Below are 22535 nucleotides of genomic sequence, written 5' to 3' on the forward strand. Positions count from 1 at the left end.
CCATATACCCAGGGTGGGGGAAACAGGATGTCCCAGACCCACAGGGGGGCTGGTTTGGGGCAGGAGGGCCAGGCTGGAGCTGGGGAAGGCCCCATTCCCTGTGGGAGTGAGGTATGGTTGGGTCTTGGATCTTGGGGGCAGACGGTGACAGCAGAATGTTGTGGGAAGTGCAGGGGGTGGGTATGACAAGGGAAGGGGGCCAGTAGTAGGTGGTGGTGACAGGGCACAGGGCAGCGGGCTGGAGGCTCAGAGGTTTGGTCCAAGGAGGTGGAGAAGCCATGCGCTTTCCCTTAGGGACATAGTGAAGAAGGGGCCCCCCGATCTCTGGACCTGTGGCTCCGTGACTCAGGACTGTTGGCATTTGAGCCAGGATGTTTTGCTTTTTTCCTGGTAGGGTGTTAAAATGCAGGAACTTGCTCACCATGCCTGGCCAAATCTCACTGCCAAACCCACCCCCTCCCCCTGCAAAGGGCCCTGTTGGGTTTGGTTCAACCACTTCTCCTTCTCCACAAGATTATTTGCTAAAATCCCAGGGGTGGGAGTCACTGTGTATTACAGATCCATTGGCCCTCTGTGATGTTATTGACATGAACAGTGACCGTATAGATCAGTGTTGCAACCAAGATCCTATGGTTGCCCAAAATCTTGTACAAAGGAGATCAAGTAAGGTGTCTACAAAAAGGTTGCAATTTTCTGGTTATGATTATGCTGTCTGTATGTGTGTATCATTTTTGTATTTGAAGTTATGAATACTGACTATGTACTTGGGGATTGGTCCTGCTTTGAGCAGGGGGTTGGACTAGATGACCTCCTGAGGTCCCTTCCAACCCTGATATTCTATGACTCTATGACTCTGTGACTTGTATCTCAATGTGTTTGATTCTAAGGGCACGTCTACACTGGCAAAGTTACAGAGCTGGCAGTTACAGCGCTTCTCAGATAGCGCCGAAGGAAAACCGCTGTTGTGTGTTCTGTCACAGAGTGTGGGAACGTCCGGGCCCTGCACCCCTCTTCCTGGGATTCACTCTGACTCTCAGCCAGCCAGTAAAACAGAAGGTTTATTGGACAACAGGAACACAGTCCAAAACACAGCTTGTGGGTACACCCAGGACCCCCTCAGTTAAGTTCTTCTGCGGGAGCAGGGAGCTCAGACCCGAGCCCTGGGGTTCCCTGCATTCCACCACCCAGCACCAAACTGAAAATCAAACCCCGCCACTCAATATCTCCACAAGAGGCTCTCTCCTGCAGTCTCTCTCCACATTCCCCGGGCAGAGGTGTTACCTGACCCTCCCCCTCCTGGCTCAAGTGACAGGCTCTCAGGTCTCCCATCCCCAGGGCACATTCCCAGGTCAACACTCCCCCATCCCTGCTGCGTCACATGTTCACACTGGCAGCTGCCTGTGCAATAGCACGTTCACACTTGCGGCGCTATTCGGAGCGGTGCACTCTGGGCAGCAATCCCACACAGCATCTCTTTCTCTTTTGCCGCTAAGACTTGTGGGAAGGCGGAAGGGGTCGCGGGGCATCCTAGATCCTGTCCCAATTGCCCCGTGATGCATTGCTTCACATCCCAGAAATCCCTGTCCTTCCGTCCGCATTTGGCACCATCTTTCAATGGTTTGTGTACTGTGCAAGCCTCTTTCTGGCTGCAGGAATGGATCCCGAGCTGTTGACAAGAATGCTGTTCGCACTGGCCAACACGTCACGAATGGCAGTGGAGTTATTCCTTAAACTACCAAGGCAAGAAGAGTGCGACATTGATCTCACCACACGTAGTAGCTATGACATGAGAATGCTTGTGGCATTCACGGAGGTGCAGACCACAGCGGAACGCCGCTTTTGGGCTCAGGCAACAAGCACTGAGTGGCAGGATCACATCGTGATGCACATCTGGGATGATGAGCAGTGGCTGCAGAAATTTTGCAAGAGGAATGCCACATTCATGGGACAGTGTGATGAGCTCTCACCAGCCCCACGGTGCAAGGACATGAGAATGAGAGCTGCCCTGCCATTGGAGAAACACGTGGCGATTGCACTGTGGAAGCTGGCTACTCCAGGCTGCTACCGATCAGTCGCTAACCAGTTTGGAGTGGGAAAGTCGACCACTGGATTTTTGTTGATGGAAGTGTGCAGGGCCATTAATGGCATCCTGCTCCAAAAGACCGTGACTCTGGGCAACGTGCGTGAGATTGTGGATGTCTTTGCACAAATGGGCTTCCCTAACTGCGGAGGGACGACAGATTGCACGCAAATTCCAATTCTGGCACCAGACCACCTAGCCACCGAGTACATTAATCGCAAGGGGTATTTCTCAATGGTTCTCCAGTTGCTTGTGGATCACCGTAGGCATTTCAGAGACATTAACGCAGGCTGGTCTGGAAAGGTGCATGACGCACGCATCTTTCAGAACACTGGCCTGTTCAAGAAGCCGCAAGCAGGGACTTTTTCCCCAGACCAGAAGATCACCACAGGGGAAGTCGAAATGCCCATTGTGATCCTGGGAGACCCCGCCTACACCTTAATACTGTGGCTCATGAAGCCATACACAGGGCAACTTGACAGCAGTAAGGAGCAGTTCAACAACAGGCTGACCAAGTGGAGAATGATTGTGGATTGTGCATTTGGCTGTTTAAAAGGCCACTGGTGAAGTTTGTATGGGAAGCTGGACATGGCTGATGACAATATTCCTATGCTTATAGCCATGTGCTGTACGCTCCATAGTATTTGTGAAGGGAAGGGTGAAAGCTTCCCTGAGAGCTGGACCACAGAGGCTCAGCGCATGGAGGCTGAGTTTGAACAGCAAGAGACCAGGGCTATTAGAGGGGTACAGCGCGGGGCCATAAGGATCAGGGATGCTTTGAGGCAGAAATTTGAAGCTGAAAGCCACTAATATTTGTTGCTATGCTCGGGATTGCAATGCTTGTAATGCTAGGAGGTTACTGGTGCACATGATGCAAGAAGGGGCCTTAACATAACTGTATGTTGCTTTGCAGTGCTCTTTTTGCTTTCACTTAATAGAATAAAGATTGCTTTCAAACAAACACAATTCTTTTACTGAAAGACAACAACCAGAGGAGAGAGCCAAATGAAAAAATTCATCAGCAGGGAGGGGGATGGGAGAATGGAAGGAATGGGGGAATGGAAGGTCTCAAAAGGAGGAGGGGTCCCGGGATGGCTACAGATTTGTGTATGTCCAGGGATTGTACCCAACCTTCTCCTTTGGAGTATGATGCAGTGGGGCCAAACTGCAGAGGGATGGGTGTTGAGTGCAGGGGGTATTGGGAGTCCACACTGCTGGACTGTGAGGAGGGAGGAGTGGAATGCGGCGGGTAGAGAGTGGAGCCAGGAGGTCGATAACAGTGTGTTGGCGGTGTGTGGGGGGAGCTCATAGGAAAGAATTTTACAACAGCAGCTGCAGGGGAGGGCGGGCGCAGAGCTGCTCGGTTTGAAGAGCTAGTACCACCTGGAGCGTGTCCACTTGGCGCTCCATAACTGCTAAAAGCCACTCCATGGCTTCCTTCTGGTGTGCCTCATTCTCCTTTCGTTCCCTCTTCTCGCTGTTCCACCTCTCCTTCAATTCCTTTTTCTCAGCAGCAAACTGCATCCTTTTTCTCTGCATCACTGTAGAGTGGCCTGATAATCATTCCTGTTCCCACACTTTCCACAGGAGGTGATCATTATGGAAGATATCTTGCTGCTGAGGGTGAGCAGGGAATCAAGGGAGTGTCTTCTCCAAACATGCGGCTTCCGCCCTGGCCCCTATGCGGCTAGCCTGTGTGCAGCTTTGGTTCCCTCCCCCCACCCACCATGACGGCACAATGGCATAGGAAAGTTACCATTAATGGGGCAAGAAACAAAGCAGCTCTGCTGAGGAACCTGGGGAAGTGGATTGCCCAATATCTCCACAAGAGTTTCCTGGAGATCTCTGAGGGAGATTCATGTGAAGTGAGGGAGTGTATCAACAGCCAGTTCTGCTGCTCAAACTAGGCAGGAGGTGGGAGACAAGCCTGCTTTCTGCAACCCTCCCACCCCCAGCAACTTGCTTCAGCAATTCCCCAAATCAGATCCACTTACCAGGGGCCTCCTCTCCTGTTTGCGCTTCGCCAAGATCCGACTGATGTGAGTGGCTAGGCTCCTCCGGTGTAGAGAAGAGCTCCTGGCTGCATGCAATTCTGACCTCTGAGTCATCCTCTGCCTCTGGTCCCTATGAGGCTAGCCTGTGTGCAGCTAGGGGTCCCCCTCCCGCTCTTCATCCAAGAATGCCTCCTCCTGGCTCAGTCCACTCTCAGCTGGCAACGAAGTCAATAAAGTATCCACAGGGGACTTCACAGTGGAGGTGGGGTCACCACTGAGTATCACGTCCAGCTCTTTGTAGAACCGGCAGCTCATGGGTGCAGCACTGGAGTGGCAGTTTGCCTCCAACGCCTTGTGGTAGGCGTTCCGCAGCTCCTTCACTTTGACCCTGCACTGAAATGTGTCCCAGTCATGGCCCTTTTCTATCATGCACCTAGAAATTTGTCCATAGGTATGATCATTACGTTCTGTAACCTTTTGAAAACTTTGTAACTTTTAGTCATTGTTAGCATAGTCTTTTAAATTTTGTAACTTTTGCAAGCATTGTAACCTTTTCAGTGACCACTTGTATAACCTCCAAGCTTTGCAATATTCCATCACGCAATCAGGGAGAGTGTGAACAAGGGAGTGTATGTGGGACTGGGTGGAGAGGAACTGCAAGGAGAAAAGAGCCTGGAGACAGGAGCCAGGTGTGCCTGATGTAATCTGCCCTGAGAAGGCAATCACAGGGTGCTGTAAAGAAAAGAAGAACCTGGTATGCATGAAAAGAACAAGGTCTGGGAATGCTTCTTGGTGACGGACACAGAAGGAAAACTCAAGTGTACATGACAGGAGCCGCCCAATTCCAATAAAAGGAAGAGAGCATGTTCACAAGCCCCTCTTCTTGACCTGGTCGCCAGCCCAGACCTATGACCACATGCAGACATACCAGATCTACTATGCTTCGGCTTCTCAGCTTCCTCTGCTGTTTCTGGTAACTCTCCGCCTGCGTGAGTGTGTGGGTACATGAGGATATGAATGTGTTGAATGTGTACATGCATGAATCAGCTACATCCCTTTCTATTTGATCCAATAGCAGCATTTAATAAAACCAATATAAGTGTAAACCCAAGGGTTGGTTTCTAGTGAAATCTAGGTAACATTAGTGGTGGAGAATGCGGGTAACCACCGATAGGGTACACTAGAGGAAAGGGGTGACATGGAGTAGAAAGCACCTACAGGTAGCCTAGGAATCCCGGTGCACCTGCTCCCCCTTCCTGTTTTTGGGCATGATGCCACTGTTCAGAAAGGCAAAGAGGTCCCCCCCAAATCCACAATGGAGGGGAAGGTGGCAAAAATTCCCCTCCTCCTCCTCTGGGCACACTCCAAGGGTGGTGACCCATGCGTCCCAGGGTGGTTTCATCAGGTGGACATAGAAAATATGTACCAGAAATATTGTGAGTTTTATCATCTGGATTCAAAGACTAAGGATTGGGCGGTGGCATGGTTGTTGTGGCAAACTTGTTGTGCTTGGCAAACTGCTAATGCGGATTATAATTCTGAAACTATGCAAGTGAAGCAGGAGTTGGAGTGAGTGAGGGCGGGAAGGGAAATGTGGAAGGCACAAGCGCAAGTGGCAGGGGCAAGTTGTCAGCACCTAGCAATCTCAGCCGTCAAGGCTCTGGAGAGAGCTGAACAGGCCAAGGAAGAGAGGGAACAATCGAAGGAGTTGGAGGTCAAGGTGAAGTGTTTGCAGGGATTGCTGTTAGAGCAGAGAAACCATCCAGGCGGGAGAGCAGCAGGACCTCCAGGATTAGGGACAAAGATGCCGCTCCAATATGACCCTGGAGACTGGGACATAGGGTATGACCCTGACCCAGGATGGCTGCCAGATGGGGTAGAAGCTCGGCTGGCCCTGGTGGTAGCTACGCAATGGTTAACTTTCCAGCACGGTCCCCCGGCCTAGGGAGGGAGCTCCGGATCCATAACCAGGGTAACTGTGCAGGAAATAGCCTTGACCCCCCCTGAAATAACTTCTCTGACCCAGGGATTAGAGCTGGCCAAGGTAAGCAAATTCTCGGAATGGGCATATCAATTTTTGGCGGCGATAGAGGATCAAGGGTTAAACCCAGAGGAGGTTAGGAAGCTGTTGAGGACGGCATTCACAGTACCGGGGTGTGGTACGGGAATTGCACTGCGGATGCAGGTGACCAGACGGTGGTAGTCCCCGTTCGCACTGGTTCACAATTTGGCTCAAGGAGAGGCATTGCAGGAGGTCAGCCATCAGTATGCAGCAGGCTCCTCTGCTCCTGGGGAGACCCTTGCTGTCTTTGTGGAGAGAATGGTATTAGCAGGATTGTTAACTGGGCAGTATCCAACCTGTTTCCCGGGGGTGGGGAGGGGCAGGGAGCGATCCCCAGGATCCTGTTTGAGATTGTGTTTCCAACAGCCAAATTAAGGCTTATTGCAGCAATATTGCCCAAAGACATTCAGATGGCTATGGGAGTGTGGAGGTATGGAGAGTGCCTAGACATATCACACCTTAAGAAAGCAGAGCCCCAGGCCACCAGAGTGGTTGGTCAGCCCGGAGCTGGGCTCCCGCTCCTGTCGCTGTGGCCGCAGCCCCAGTGCCTTGACACAGGTGCCCCCGATCGGACACCAGTTGGTTCCGCACACAGTTGTGAATGGCCTTAAAGGACCATGGGGAACTCATGGGCCAGTGGGCTGGGAAACCCAGGGAGTCCCTAGCACTATGCTGTATTCAGCTTGGGCTGAAGCTCCTGGAGCTGTGGGGGTGACACAGGGGCCAAGAAAGCAACTTAAGATTAGGGGGGCCCCGACCCCCCAAGTCCACTGGGAGAGGAAAGCATCCAGGGATGGAGATTGGTGGGACCTCTGCAGGTGGATTCGAGAGTAAGGTTGCAGGTGCACCTTCGGGTGGGGTGGGGCCACATGAGAGCCCTGAGACATCTGAACTAGATTTTGTGGTGCTGGTGGACACCAGCACGGCTATCTCATTGCTTCCCTGCCCCGTGCTGAGATTGCCAGTCCAGGGAACTATTGAGATCCAGGAATTTGACAGCACCTCGGTGCAGGGGCAAGTATTGGGATGACTGGTCACCCAGGTGGGGAATCTTACCCAAAGATGGTCCTGGATTTATAGCCCAATAACTACAGAACCAATATTGGGCATAGATTGCTTGCGGGAGGGAGGAATAGTGGTTGATTGTGTTAACAAAGGTTTATGGAGGACCCCAAAGAAAGACTGGACCCCTGAAGTAAGGAAGGGAGATACCAGATTGCTGACACTTAGTATGTTGGAAGTGGCAGCAGTGACTGGAGATAGCAAGGAGGAATGGAGGAAGCGTTTTCCCCAGGCATGGGTGGCCCACAAGTTGGACTGTGGTAAATGGACTGGAGAACCAGTGAAAATAGAAGGACCAGCGGTCACCCCACAGAAACAATATTCTATCCCCACTGTGGCACGCTGGGCTGTAGCAGAGATAGTTAAAGAGTTGGAAGAGCAGGAAGTAGTGAAAAGAACGACTTCCTTCCTTAACTCCCCCGTATGGCCTGTGAGGAAAGCTGATGGTGTTTCATGAAGACTGACTGTTGACTATCGGAGAATCAATGTGATGACCCCGCAATGGGTGCCAATAGTTGCAGATATGACCCAGGTGTTGCAAGACATACCAAGGGAAGCGGAAAGTAAATGATGAAGAGGACATCATTGAGAAAGTGACCTGGATCGGTTGGCAAACTGGGCACAAGTGAACAATACACATTTTAAAATGGCAAAATGTAAAGTCATGTATCGAGGAACAAAGAAAATTGGCCATACTTACAGACTGGGGGACTCTCTCCTGGGAAGTAGCGGGTCTGAGAAAGATTTGAGGGTCATGGTGGATAATCCCAGTGTGATGCTGTGGGCAAAAAGGGCTAATGTGATCCTGGGATGAGCAAATCTGGGAATCTTGAGTAGGAGCAGAGAGGTTATTTTACCTCTGCATTTGGCCCTGGGGTGGCCACTGCTGGGATCCTGTGTCCAGTCCTGGTGGCCACTATTCTAAGGGAAACAAGGATACTGAGAAGTTGGAAAATGTTCAGAGAAGAGCTGCAAGCATGATGGAAGAATTGGAAAACTTTGACTCCAGGAGCTGAGTTGGTTTATTTTAACACAGAGGAGGTGGAGGGGGGAGGATCAGGACCTACACGAGGAACAAATATTAAATAATGGACTTGCCAGTCTAGCCGACAAAGCTCTAACAAGATCCAATGCCTGGAAGTTGAATTAAACGAATTCAGACTGGAAATAAGGCGTACATTTTTAACAGGGAAGGTAATTAACCCTTGGAATGATTTACCAGGGGTCACGGTGGGTTCCCCATCACTGGGGATTTTTATAACAAACCTGAATGTTTTTTCTAAAAGATCTGTGGTAGCTCAGACAGGAATTGTTTCGGGGAAGTTCTCTGGCCTGCGTTGTACAGGAGGTCAGACTAGATGATCACAATGGCCCCTTCTGGCCTTCCAATCTATGGGATCTATGAACATTTGGACTTAAACCAGCTGCAGCTGCATTGGAGTCAATAGGGCCAGATCCCCGGCTGGTGGCAATCGGCCACAGCTCCATCAGCGTCAATGGGGAGAGCCCCCAGCTGGTATGAACCAGCCATTGCTCCATTGGAGTCAATGGGGCAGGCCCCCAGCTGCTGTCAATGGGTGCTGTTCCATTACTGCCATCAAGTCGGCATCACTCCATCATTTAAATACTGACCCACACCCACTAAGGCCAGCTGGGGATCTGGCCCCCTTGCCATTTGCAAACACGGAAATGATCAGTTAAGGCACCTAAAGATTCATGACAGGACCTGAGCGCTGCTGAAAACTCAGATTGTGTGTTATTGTCACCTTTGAAATAAGAGGTGAAAACTTGACCAGAGCTTTGCCATTGATGTCACTGGAGCCAGGACTTCACCCAACCTCAGGAAGAACAAGGAGCCATTTCCACTGGGCATTTTGGGTAATTTCCCTCCAATGCATCAACCATGGACATAAAACTGGTCAGACCAGGCCAGACCCAAGATCTGTCTAGTTCAGTATCTCTGGCAATGGAAGCATGACAAGCTTCAGAGAAAGCACTGGAGAAATGTGGGGTAATCTGTCTCCCAGGATGTTCCCTTCCTGATTGTGACAGGCTGGGTCACAGAAACCCCCTTGGGACCGCCACCTGATGTGCTGAAACTACCTCTGAGCCCATTTTCCCTGGCAGCTTGGGACTTCAGTACCCTGCCTTGTTGAGCCAGACACGCTTTCCTGCTGCAAACACAGACCCAGGTCTGAACCATGTCCCCCAAAAGCTGCCGACTTAACTGAAAATAGCTTAGAAAGTGCTCCTGTCTCTAGCAGCCAGATACCCAGTTCCCCATGGGATTCAAACCCCAAATAAATCGGTTTTATTCTGTATAAAGCTTATACATATATGCACAGCTGTTTGCTCCCCCAGGTATTAAGTACTTACTCTGGGATAATTAATAAGCAAAAAGTGATTTTATTAAGTATAAAATGTAGGATTTAAGTGGTTCCAAGTAATAGCAGAGAGAACAAAGTAAGTCACCAAGCAAAATAAAACAAAAATATGCAAGTCTAAGCCTAATACAGTAAGAAACTGATTACAGATGAAACCTCACCCTCAGAGATGTTTCAATAAGCTTCTTTCACAGACTAGACTCCTTTCTAGTCTGGGCCCAATCCTTTCCCCTGGTACAGTCTTTGTTCCAGCTCAGATGGTAGCTAGGGGATTTCTCATGACTGCAGCCTCCTTTGTTCTGTTCCACCCCCTTTTATAGCTTTGGCAAAAGGTGGGAATCTTTTGTCTCTCTGGATCCCCCACCCCCCCTTCTAAATGGAAAAGCACCAGGTTTAAGATGGATTCCAGTTCCAGGTGACATGGTCACATGTTCTGTGAGACCCGAAACCTTCATTTTTCCTGGCTTGACTCACAGGAAGGCTTGCAAGTAAACAGAGCCATTTACAACCAATTGTCCTGGTAAATGGGAGCCATCAAGATTCCAAACCACCATTAATGGCCCACACTTCGCATAATTACAATAGGACCTCAGAGTTATATTTCATACTTCTAAAAAGAAAAGGAGTACTTGTGGCACCTTAGAGACTAACCAATTTATTTGAGCATGAGCTTAAGGTGCCACAAGTACTCCTTTTCTTTTTGCGAATACAGACTAACATGGCTGTTACTCTGAAACCTGTCTTCATACTTCTAGTTTCAGATACAAGAATGATATTCATACAAATAGGATGACCACACTCAGTAGATTATAAGCCTTGTAATGATACCTTACAAGAGACCTTTTGCATGAAGCATATTCCAGTTACATTATATTCACACTCATTAGCATATTTCCATAAAATCATATGGAGTGCAACATCACACTGACCACTAAGAGCGATCACCTTCAACCCTGAAGCAGGAGGATTTATAACCCTTCCAATAAGCCATGTTCATTGGGAAATGCCCAATATGCATCAGAAGCAAAAGCCATCGCACTGTCCTCATCCCAGGGAAATGGATAGGTCATTGATTGCCTTCTGCCTGGACACAGAACTCACAGACACCGTGTTTCAAAAGGTGCTTTATTTGAATTTACTAAAATCAACTAGAGAAATGAGCACATTTGGATTTGGATTCAACGGTGATTATGCCACCGGCATCTGTTGATCAGAAGCAATCTTTGTTGGGAGGGCAGAGGTGTCCAGAGCGGGGCTCATTCCTTTCATTTAATTTCAATTTTCATCATTCTGTCTCCTCCCAGCACTGGGGCGGTCACCTGAAAAGGACAGAAGGACAGACATTCAGCACCACTTCATTAGCTATACAGCAGGACGGCAGAAAAGGATCTAGGGGTTAGGGTGGATCAAAAATTGAATGAGTCGACAGCATGGTGAGGTTGTGAAAAAGGCAAATATAATTCTGAGGTGTATTAACGGAAGCATCATATGTCAGACATGGGAAGTCATTGTCCTGCTGTAGTAGGCATTGGTGAGGTCTCAGCTGGAGGACAGTGTCTAGTTTCAGGTACTGCATTTGAAGAAAGATGTGGGCAAATTGGAGAGAGTCCAGAGAAGAGTGACCGAAATGATCAGAGGTTTAGAAAACCTGACCTAGGAGGGAGATTGAAAAAATTGGGCAGGTTGAGTCTTGAGAAAAGAAGGCTGAGTGGGGAACCTGATAACAGTCTTCAAATATGCAAAAGGTTGCTAGAAAGAGGATGGAGAACAATTGTTCTCCATGGCTACCGAGGGAAAGACAAGGAGGAATTAGCTGAGTTTGCAGTTAGGTTAGATACTGGGAAAAACTTGCTAGCTCTACGGATAGTTCGGCTCTGGAGCAGGTTACCTAGGGGAGGTTGTGGCATCCTCATCATTGGAGGTTGGACAAATACCTGTCAGGGATGGTTTAGGTATATTTGGTCCTGCCTCAGCATGGGGGGCAGGAGCTGGGCTCTTCAGGTTCCTTCCAGCCCTATATCACTATGATTCCATAGTTGGGTGGTTGGTGGATGTGTATGTTGGATGGGTGACTGTGGATAGAGATGTATGAGTGCGTGGATGGATGCATATGGGAATGTATGGATGGGTGTGTATGGTGATGGATAGATGGATGCATATGATGAAAGATGGATGGACACAGAGTTGCCAGATTGGGGCCCTCTTGCGCCAGGCGCTGCCCAATCACAGAGTCACTGAGATTGGGGGCCCCTTGAACCGGGTGCTGCAGATGGTCCCTGCCTGGAAGAGTTCCCAGTGTAAATAGACAAAGGAAGGAGGATCACCCTGTGACGTTGCGCTCCACATACTTTATGGAAATACGCTTATGAATATGACATAACTGGAATATGCTAAATACCCCTTATATGGTGTCATTAGAAAGCTTGTAATCTACTAAGTGTGTTCATCCTATTTGTTTGCATGTATTATTTCTATATCTGGAGTTAGGAGAATAAGATATAAACTTGTATCACTGATGTAAACATATTAAGTGGAGGCCATTAAAGGTGCTCCAGAAACAATCAGTTGTAAATGGCCTTAGTTACTTGAAAGCCTTCCTGTGTACGTGTGGGCCAGCCCATGTGGGATGGAGACTAGGGGTCTTTTAGTGACATGTGACAATATATCACCTGATAACGAAATCCATCTTTAATCTGGTACTTTTCTATTTAGAAGGAGGGGTGGGGATCCAGAGAGACAAAAGATTCCCGCCTTGTGCCAAAGCTATAAAAGGGGGTGGAGGAGGACAAAAGAGGCTGCAAGTCATGAGAAGACCCCTGCTTACCACCTGAGATGTCTGCTGGAACTAACAAAGACTGTACCAGGGGAAAGGATTGGGCCCAGACTAGGAAGGAGTCTAGTCTGTGAAAGAAGCTTATTGGAACATCTCTGAGGGTGAGATATTACCTGCAGTCAGTTTCTTAATGTATTAAGCTTAGAGTTGCATGTTTTTGCTTTATTTTGCTTGGTGACTTACTTTGTTCTCTCTCTTATAACTTGAAACCACCTAAATCCTACTTTTTATACTTAATAAAATCATTTTTTTCATTAATAAACCCAGTGTAAGTAATTAATACCTGAGGGAGCAAACAGCTCTGCATATCTCTCTACCAGTGATACAGAGGGCGAACAATTTATGAATTTACCCTGTATAAGCTTTATACAGAGTAAAACGGATTTATTTGGGGTTTGGAGCCCATTTGGAGCTGGGTGTCTGGGTGCTGGAGACAAGTACCTGCTGAGCTGTTTTCATTTAAGTCTGCAGCTTTGGGGGTATGGCCCAGACCCTGAGTCTGTGTTGCAGCCAGCTAGCATGTCTGGCTCACCAAGGCAGGGTTCTTGTAGTCCCAAGTTGGCAAGGAAAACGGGCTCAGAGGTAATTTCAGCACATCAGGTGACAGTCCAAGGGGATCTCTGTGACCGAACCTGTCACACACACCCCTAGTCCAGATGGGAATGCTATAAACAGAAACCATCCCATTGCCCTGTCCTACCTGCCTCAGGCAGGACAGTAGCTCCACTGATGGTCCCGGTCATAGTTGTCTGTGCTGGAACACCAGAACTTCCCGCTAGACGCCCCCAGGTTGGTGCAGGTGTGGAATTTAAACTTCTTGTAGATGAAGGGAAAGACACAGGGCTTGTCATAGTCTGCAGACCAAACACACCGACAGCGGGTGAGCACTGTGACCAGAATCACAGGTAACGCATAGCAAATACAAGTGGCATCAGACCACGAGCAAACACTTTGTTAGATAGTTCCCCAGGCAGCTCAAGGCTAGGGGGGAGAGTGTGGCCCTGTGACAGGGGCGCCAGGCTGAGCAATGAGAGACTTGGGTGCTATACCTGGCTCTGCTGGGTGACCTTTCGGAAGGCACGGCCCAGCTCCATGCCTCTGTTTCCCCACTTCTGCAACATGGGGCTAATGAGCCAAAGATGCCAAGGGGACAGGCAAAAAATGTCTGTGCTGTTGGAGGTTGCATATGCAAAATGTGGTAGGTGGTTTGTGGGTCCGTGAGAAGTTCATTTAGCCATCTTATATATGCACAGGTGGTTAGACACAGCCACACCTCAGATGTGTTTTAGGAGTACATCCTCTGTGGTTATTACATGCATTAGTCAAGGCCTTTAGATACTAGTGTGAGAACTGGGGCCCCTTTTGCTGAGATTGGGGCACTGAGTGTCACCCAGACACAGAGTCTCTGAGATCGGGGCCCTGTCACACCGGGCGCTGCCCAGACACAGAGTCACTGAGATCGGGGTTGTGCCAGGCTCTGCCCAGACAGACAGAGACCGACAGTCCCTGTCTCAGAGCACTGACAATCTAAACAGCCAATAGAAGGAGTCCCTCTGCTCGAGGGCGATTTGGGGGATGGTTTTAAGAACTGCTCCCCATGAACTTCAGCTTGCTCAGCTTTTCCTAAGGGGCGGGGGATGGGGACCAAAAAACCAACCAACCAGTTCCTAATTGACTCACCCAAGGAGTCTATGACAGAATTGAACCAGGTCTCAGTGAGCTGAACACCTTAACCGCAAGGCTCAGCTTCCTCTGCCCCCTGCCTTACCTGGCGTGGAGCAATAAGTCCACTTCTTGTCCACGTCGTAATTCCTGGTGGTGCTGCACCACAGTTTCCCTGAGCTCTCCCCGTCGCTGGTGCAGGTGTGGTGCATTTGTTTTTTGTAGAGGAAGGGGAACGCACAGCTCTTTCCTGCCGCGTTCCCACCCAGGACTAGGGAGGCAAAGATAGTTATAGGTGGTTATAGACTCCGCCAACACGCCCACCTGCCTATGGACTAACAGCTGCTGCATCCCACAATGATCCGGCCACCCATCACCAACAGCCAAGAAATCTCAAGTAGGCTTTCATAGATTCCAAGGCCAGAAGGAGTAATGGTCTCAAGTTGCAGTGGGGGAGATTTAGGTTGGATATTAGGAAAAACTTTTTCACTAGGAGGGTGGTGAAACACTGGAATGCGTTACCTAGGGAGGTGGTGGAATCTCCTTCCTTAGAAGTTTTTAAGGTCAGGCTTGACAAAGCCCTGGCTGGGATGATTTAGTCGGGGATCTGTCCTGCTTTGAGCAGGGGGTTGGACTAGATGACCTCCTGAGGTCCCTTCCAACCCTGATATTCTATGATTGTGATCATGTAGTCTGACTTGTGGAACACAGGCCAGTGACTGTCCCCCGGTTCTCTCTGTGTTGAACCCAATAACTTGGGTTTCACTTAAGTATCTTCTAGGACAGCATCCAGTCTGGATTTTATGACATTGTCATGGCTAAAGTATCTTCCAGGAAAGCCAACACAGGGCTGGGACAGGAACCTGGATTTCCAAATCCCACTGGGGTCAGACCCTCCATCAGTTCTGGATCTGATTCTATGGCTGTTCCGAGACCCTGGCCTTGAACCTTTCCTGAAAGAATCCTTAGCTGCTGGGAGGGGCGTGTTGTAAGCCACTATCCCACCCACCAATCAAATAGACACCCACTGCCCAACTCGCATTGGCATCCAAGTGTCACAACTTCTCACTGGCTCGGGGCACAGCAGAGATGTGATGAGATTATACAGGAGATCTGGAGGCCCCTGAACAATTCGGTAAATAGAGGTGGATGAAACTTTTCAGATGAAATGTTTTGGTGAAAAGTATGGACTCAGTGAAGCCAAAATGTGTTGTGAATTTGTGTCAGTTTTGTGGGATTGTTCGTGTCGGAAAAATGACCAAAAAGTCAGAAAAAGTCTATTCTTCAATTTGAAACAACTTCTGCTTTCAAAATCTCCTTCTATTTTATTAAAACCAACATTTAGAAAGTTTTTTAAATGCTCAAAATTGAAATGAAATGTTTCATTCCACCCAAGGGTATTTTCAGTTCAATGAAAATTTAAAACAAATAGTTTTTGGGATCCACCCAAATCAATTTTGTTTCCTGATTTTTTAATTCACAAAAAGCATCAAAGAAAATTTCAATTCCAGTATCCACCCAAAATGTTTTTTTCCCTGATCTTACAAATGATGGAAAATTTTGAACAAGTTTGTTTCCGGGATCCTCCCAAAACACATTGTCCCCCGATTTTTTTGATTAATTAAAAACTGTGAAATATTTCGTTTTCTGGACAACCTGAGACAAATGTTTTTCTAATTTTTTGACTCACTGAAAATGTCAGACATTTCATCTTAGGAATGCACTTGAAACCATTTTTCTGACTTTGCAATGCAATGACAATTTTTAAAAAAAAGATCTTTCATGATCCACCTGAAATAATTCCCCCCCTCCCCGATTTTTTGATTCAATGACAATTTCAAAAAATTCATTTTCATGGCAATCCATGAGAAGCTCCTCCCCCCACCCCGATTTTTCAGAATCACTACAAATTAATTATTTGCCCAGCTGTATGGGAAAAGACAGAGTCAGATCTGCCCCAAAGGGAACATATGAAGAGACTGGATACATTACTGGTATCGGGGCAGTAGCTCCACAGCTTATCCTGGTCGTAGTTGTGAGTTGTGGCGCACCAGAAATTTCCCATCTTGTCTCCAGCGTTGCTGCAGCTGTAAAATAGCTGGTTTTTGTAGACAAAAGGAAATGTGCAGCGCTGGCCATTGGAGTTCCCCCCGTAGGCTACAAAGGCAATGAGCAAAGCAGAATGAACAGCAGGAATGCCAAAGAGAGCGACCGTCGTGGCTGTTTTCTTAGCAAAAAAGAAAAGCCTGGGTGGGGGTGTCTCGTCTCACTGCTGCAGCAAAAGCCAAAGATAATTTTTTACAGTGGGTGAATGACGTTGTGTCTAGGAGCACGGGATCATCCCAGGGGCCCATCTAGCCTGGTATCCCGTCTCTGACAGCCGCATCACAAGGAGATGCCATGCAATCTGGCTGCACAGGGGAAGCCATTTGTGGCATGCAGCTCCTCCAGCGAGCTCATTTGGCCCGCAAGACTGGGTGACAGCCCTAACTATGCTAGAGCTCCATGTACCGGCACGTCCTCCACAAACCCGTTACTTCTGTGCCGACACAGAGCACTCTGGTCGTGACCGGGACTCACCCTTGCTCAAGCAGAAGCGCCAGAGATGGTCTTTGTCATAGTTGGGAGTGGTAGCACACCAAGGCCTTCCCATCTGGTCATCGACGGCCGTACAGCTGTGGTAGGTGTTGCCCTTATAGATGAAAGGGAAAACGCAAGGGGAGCTGTCTGAATTTCCCCCTGCCACTGGTGGAGAAAGAGGCAAGGGAGGAAAGGGTTAAAAACAGGGCAGAAGGTAGGACACAGGGTGGGCGATTTGCGGGAGAACTGGGTGCGAATTTTCCCAACAAAACTATTTTTTTAAAGTTGAAAAAATGCCAATTCATGGGAATTGAAAGTGTTTGAGCATTTTGATGAAAGTTGCTGGTTTTGACGCATTTCCCGACTTGAAAAACATGTAGGAGGGAAAAAAGCGTGGAAACGTTTAGACGTGTTCGAAATGGGGGAAAAAGATCTGGGTTCCCGGTTGGGAGCACCTTTTTGCTTTGAAATGTAAGCAGAGTCTGAATGAGCTCTCCCCTGACATCTAGTGGTGAGCTGTGGAAGAGGATTTCAGAACCTGATCTCACTTGCATGGGCACACCCACCCTGCCTAGGTGCTCAGCAAGATGGGATTGCTTGCCCAAATGGTCACTTTTGGCTGGTGTGGGATCCCCAATCTCCTTGTTAGTGGGGCAGGAGTAATAAAGCGTTGCTATTCTTGTTGTGTGAATCATGGGCAGCAGAACTGTACTTGGCATATCCCAATAGAGGGACCCACCCTCAACTGAATGACACTCGCCAGGCAGGGGACATGGGTTCCAAAGCCTAGTGAACTGAGGGAGGGTGGGGCAGATGTTTATGGGTGGTGGTGTGGGCTGTGCCCAAGGGCCCCAGACACTCTTTGACCCTTCCTCTCTCTATTGTGTAATAATTTAAACTTAACTGAGAGTCTTGTTACATGCTGTAAAGCTGAAATCACTGATATCTAGGTCTAAGTATTAGACCTGCTTTGGGACAGTGCCTCTGATGCAAGAGATTGACCTGTGTGCACGAGCAGTGAGGTTCCCCCACTAACAGCTGAAATCATTGAGAGCTGTATTAAGTGATGGGCCCTGAAGACATCTTAGTGAGTGGCCAGCAGGGCAGCTGGTGGAGAGGGTCAGAGCAGAGCCCTGCAGAGAGGGGTGGCAAGTGAATTCCTGAGCAGTGGAGCGAGTAAGGTGCCTCCTTACCCACCCTCCCTCCACCCATGGTGGAAGGTGAACTCTGCAGATGTGCCTCTGAAATCTAGGTCTGCACTGACCAAGGACAACAACTGTGAGTGGGGTGCAGAGAAGGGATGGGCATGTTAAAGGAACTTTTGGTTGCTGGACTTAAGACCCTGAGTGGAAAGGGACATGCCCAACTTACTTGGGGTGGGTCTTTTGCTCATGGCTTATGCTTATGAACCCTGTTTGTGGCGTTTTCCCAAATTAATGCAGAGTTACTTCCCTCCTTTTATTAAAAGTTTCTATTCTACACTCAGACCCTGTGCTTGCAAGTGGGGAAGTATTGCCTCTTAGAGGTGCCCAGAAGGTGTTGTGTAATTGTCCCAGCTCACTGGGTGGGGGCTCGAGCTGGTTCTCTGTTATATTGTTGAAAAGGAACCCTAGATACTGAACCCTGCCCTTGTTGCTGTCAGCTCTGACTGGCAGAAGGGTTACAGAAATGTAAGCTAATTAGAGTAAAAAAAACATTTAAAAAAGAAAAAAAGGTTGAAATGGAAACAGAAAGTTTCAAAACAAAACTTTTCAACTGAGCTGAACTGAAAGAGTTTGGCTTTTCAGTTCATGTATATTTTTGAGGTTTCATTTTTTCCCCCTCCAATCCCAGAGGGGAAAATTTTTGAATTCCCAAAAATATTTCTCGGCTTTTTGACACCTTGGAAGAAAATCCAAGGTGTCGATCGGCAGCACTGGGCAAAATTTTGGTTTGGTTTGGTTCAATATGGGTACTGAGGTGTTCCTTGCTCCTACAGGACCTATATACAAATGAATGTTTCTTGCCCACTCATTTTGTTTGACCGTTCAGATACCACAGTAATGGAGACAGTAAAAACCCCTGGAGTAGAATAGAGCATTGCCCAGACACACAGTCACTGAGATTAGGCCCTGCCATGCCGGGTGCTGCCCAGACACACAGTCAAAACCAGGAATGGAACCCATGTGTCCTGATTCCCTTTCCTGTGCTCTCTCCACTGGGCCATGCTGCCTCTTGCCCCCATAGTCTGTGTCATGCCCACCTACCCCTTAAGCCTCTCCTGGCCCCACGTACCTGCCGTGCCGCAGTACCTCCATTTACGGTCCGCTTCGTAGTTGCTCGTGGTGGCACACCAGGGCCGCTTGCTGTCATCTGTGGTGCAAGCCGTGTACACCCTGCCTTTGTAGCTGAACGGGAATGTGCAGGGGCCCTCCGAGTTCCCGCCAAGCACTGGGAGAGATGGGACGGGGGAGACAAAGAGCATGCTGGGTAATGTGGCTCATACTCAAACCAGAATTGCCCCAAGTTGAGCCTGTTTTCAGGTAAATAAAACCCCTCACCTCCCCAAGCCCCCCAGCAACCTGGTCAATGTCCCCCATCCACTGTGGGATAGTGCAGGGAATGGGGGACTAGGTTATGGGGCACTGGCAGAGCTGAGTTGGAGGGAAGCCCAGGGCTAGGCTAGAAGGGGCTGTGGGTCAGGAGTGAAGGGCACCAACAGGGCTGGGTGAGTGGGGGGACGTTGGGTGTGGCCGTGTTCCCTACCCATGCCCCCGGCTGGGGAGCCCCCAGAGGCACCGTACTTGTGTCAGGACAGTAGCTCCAGCGCTGGTCCGTGTCGTAGTTTGCTGTGGTGGCGCACCAGGGCAGGGCCCCTTGGCTCCGCTCCGTGGTGCAGGTGCGGAAGGTGCGGCCCTGGTCCACGAAGGGGAAGAAGCAGGGCTGGCCGCCCGTGTTCCCGCCATAGGCTGGGGGGAGACACAGGCAGGGACCGTCAGGGGGTGGGAAGCCCTGGGGGCAGCGCAGATGGGTGCGGACCCCTCACCCCACCCTGGACAGAGCCTGGAGGGGAGGGTAAGGACCACCAGAGTTGGGGACCCTGCTGCCACCGTGCAAGGGTCTGACCCATAGTCAGACAGACAGATGGGCAGAGGTGTATTGGGCTAGACAGACAGACAGAGTAGGGTATATGGGGCTAGACAGACAGACCAACTGGGTGGCTCTGCCCTGCCCAGCTCTGGAGATGTCACTAGGGCAGGTGCCAGGAAGACGGTGGCCGAGTGCCTGGACATGGGCCAGACTCATCAGCTCCAGGCGTGTGGGATCACAAATGGGGAACATGACGCTCCTCCGTGCTGCCCCCCATCCCCATCCCAACCCCGGGCTGCCCCACATCTCCATCCCTTCCCCCCGGCTGCCTCTGTCCCACTCTCGTCCCCTGGCTTCTCTCCTGTCCTGTCCCCCAGCTGTCCCCCCGTCCTGTCCCTGTCCCACCCTTGGGCGCTCACCCTCCTCAGAGCAGAACCTGTAGGCCTTGTCCCGGTCGTAGCTGGCCGTGGTGGCGCACCAGGGCCGGCTGCTGTCTTCGGTCGTGCAGGACGTGTAGACCTTGCCCTTGTAGGTGAAGGGGAAGATGCAGGGGGCAGGGTCCGCACCTGGCCATGAACAAGGGGCAGAGATCAGAAAAGGGGCAGATGGCCACCAGGGGGCCCCTCCAAGCCCAGCAGGGAGAGCCCTGGGCCGGGAGTCAGGAAGCCTGGGTTCTAGCCACGGCTCAGGGAGGGGGAGGGGTCTAGTGGTTGGCGGGGGCGTTGGGAGCCAGGACTCCTGCTGTCCATCTCTGACCCCCTACCAGGCTGGTATGTCTCGCACTGCTTCACAAAACACTGCGCTACTCTATACAACGACAGCGCGTCCCTCAACACCCACTGCACTACACATGCCCACTGCCACCCAGCATCCACTACGCCACAACCGCCACACCACGATACTAATCAAAAACACACTGCTCCATAACACACAGCGTATTACACTCCACAACAAAACAGTCCCCTGAACAGTACCATACGGCTCCACAACACAACATGCTGCTCCACAACATGGTCTGTTACACTTTACATCACACAGCTACACAACGACAGACTGCTCCTCGGCACACACTCTTCTACACTGCACACCAACACGCTGCTGAAGAACAACACAATCTACTACACTACAACCCACTGCTCCACAACAGAGACTTTATTACACAACACAACAGCACACTGCTCCACAACATGCACTCTCCTCCACTACACAACACACCATTCCACTGCATTACAACACACTGCTCTACAACACGTACTTTACTAAACACAACACACTGCTTCACAACATGTACTGTACTACATAACACAACAACCTACTCCACAACACAACCCATTGCTCCACAACACAGAGTGTATTACACCCCACTGCACAACAAAACAGTCCCCTGAACAGCACCATATGGCTCTACTGCACAACATGCTGCTTCACAATATAGAAAAAGAATAAATGGACACAAATCAGACGTCAAGAATTATAAAACATGCACAAATAAGTCAGAGAACACTTCAGCCTCCCTGGACACTCAATTACAGACCTAAAAGTGGCAATTCTTCAACAAAAAAACTTCAGAAACAGACTCCAAAGAGAAACAGCAAAACTGGAATTAACCTGCAAAACTAGACACCATTAAATTAGGCTTGAATAAAGCCTGGGAGTGGATGAGTCATTACACTAACTAAAAACTATTTCCCCATGCTAATTTTTCCCCTGCTGTTACTTACACCTTCTTGTCAACTGTTTGAAATGGGTCATCCTGATTATCACGACAAATGTTTGGTTTTTTTCCTTCCTGCTGATAATAGTCCATCTTAATCGATTGGTCTCGTTATAGTGGGTATGGCAACATCCATTTTTTCATGTTCTCTGTATATATATCTTCCTTCTGTATTTTCCACTACATGCATCTGATGAAGTGGGTTCTAGCCCACGAAAGCTTATGCCCAAATAAATTTGTTAGTCTCTAAAGTGCCACAAGTACTCCTCGTTCTTTCTGCTGATACAGACTAACACGGCTACCACTCTGAAACTTGTCACAATATAGTCTGTTACACTTCACACCACACAGCTTCACAACAGACTGCTCCTCAGTGCACACTCTCCGACACTGCAGACCAACACTCTGCTGCAGAGCCACACAATCTATTACACCCACCATGCACTGCTCCACAACACAGACTCTACTACACTACACAACATACTGCTCCACAACATGCATTCTACTACACAACACAACATGCACTCCACTGCACAAGAACACACTGATCCACAACTTGCATTCTACTACACAACAGCCTGCTCCACAACACAACAGCACACTGCTCCACAACGTGCACACTACAGCACTACCCAACAACACACCACTTCAGAACATGCACTCCACTATAACACACTGCTCCACGACATGTACTTTACTACACAACATAAAACAACACCCTGCTGCATAGCCACACACTCTACCACACTACACACCAACACACACCGACCCAAGACAGCCCCTGCCTCCCTTACCCTGGGTCCCCTCGCAGAGCAGTGCCAAAGCCCAGGCCAGGACGCACGTAGCTGCAGGTGAAGCCATTGTCCTGTCCCCACTGTCCCAGCCCCGAAGCCCCAGACCCATATATACAGCCTCCCTTGGGGGCTCCACCCCTTGGCTGCCCCCCAGGAGATTCCCTGCTTGCAAGATGGTTTGCTGCCTAACCACTCTGCTATGCCCATGGCAAATCATTAGCCCTTTGCTTCCTGAAACCTGAGCTCCCTGGATGCCAGAATCTTCCCCACCCTGCTGGCTTGGGAGCACACCCTGCGCACC

General features: G+C 49.5%; 1 protein-coding gene across 2 annotated transcripts; it reads right to left on the reverse strand.

Moving 5' to 3' along the window:
• Positions 1 to 10693: 10693 nt before the first annotated feature.
• LOC140902221 (epididymal sperm-binding protein 1-like) lies at positions 10694 to 22412 on the reverse strand. Of its 2 annotated transcripts, none has more exons than XM_073322074.1 (9): positions 22235 to 22412; positions 20146 to 20292; positions 19441 to 19605; positions 18932 to 19087; positions 16658 to 16822; positions 16070 to 16234; positions 14184 to 14348; positions 13120 to 13269; positions 10694 to 10901 (listed from the first exon to the last, which is right to left on the reverse strand). In XM_073322074.1, exons 1-8 carry the CDS (start codon positions 22341 to 22343, stop codon positions 13121 to 13123), a joined length of 1221 nt encoding a protein of 406 aa, XP_073178175.1. In that variant the 5' UTR covers positions 22344 to 22412; the 3' UTR covers positions 10694 to 10901; position 13120. The 2 variants fall into 2 exon arrangements, with proteins under 2 accessions (XP_073178175.1, XP_073178174.1); XM_073322073.1 differs by having other exon boundaries at positions 13116 to 13269; positions 22235 to 22411.
• Positions 22413 to 22535: the final 123 nt, after the last annotated feature.

The sequence above is a fragment of the Lepidochelys kempii genome, chromosome 23 (assembly GCF_965140265.1).
Source record: "Lepidochelys kempii isolate rLepKem1 chromosome 23, rLepKem1.hap2, whole genome shotgun sequence".
Taxonomy (NCBI): Eukaryota; Metazoa; Chordata; order Testudines; family Cheloniidae; genus Lepidochelys; species Lepidochelys kempii.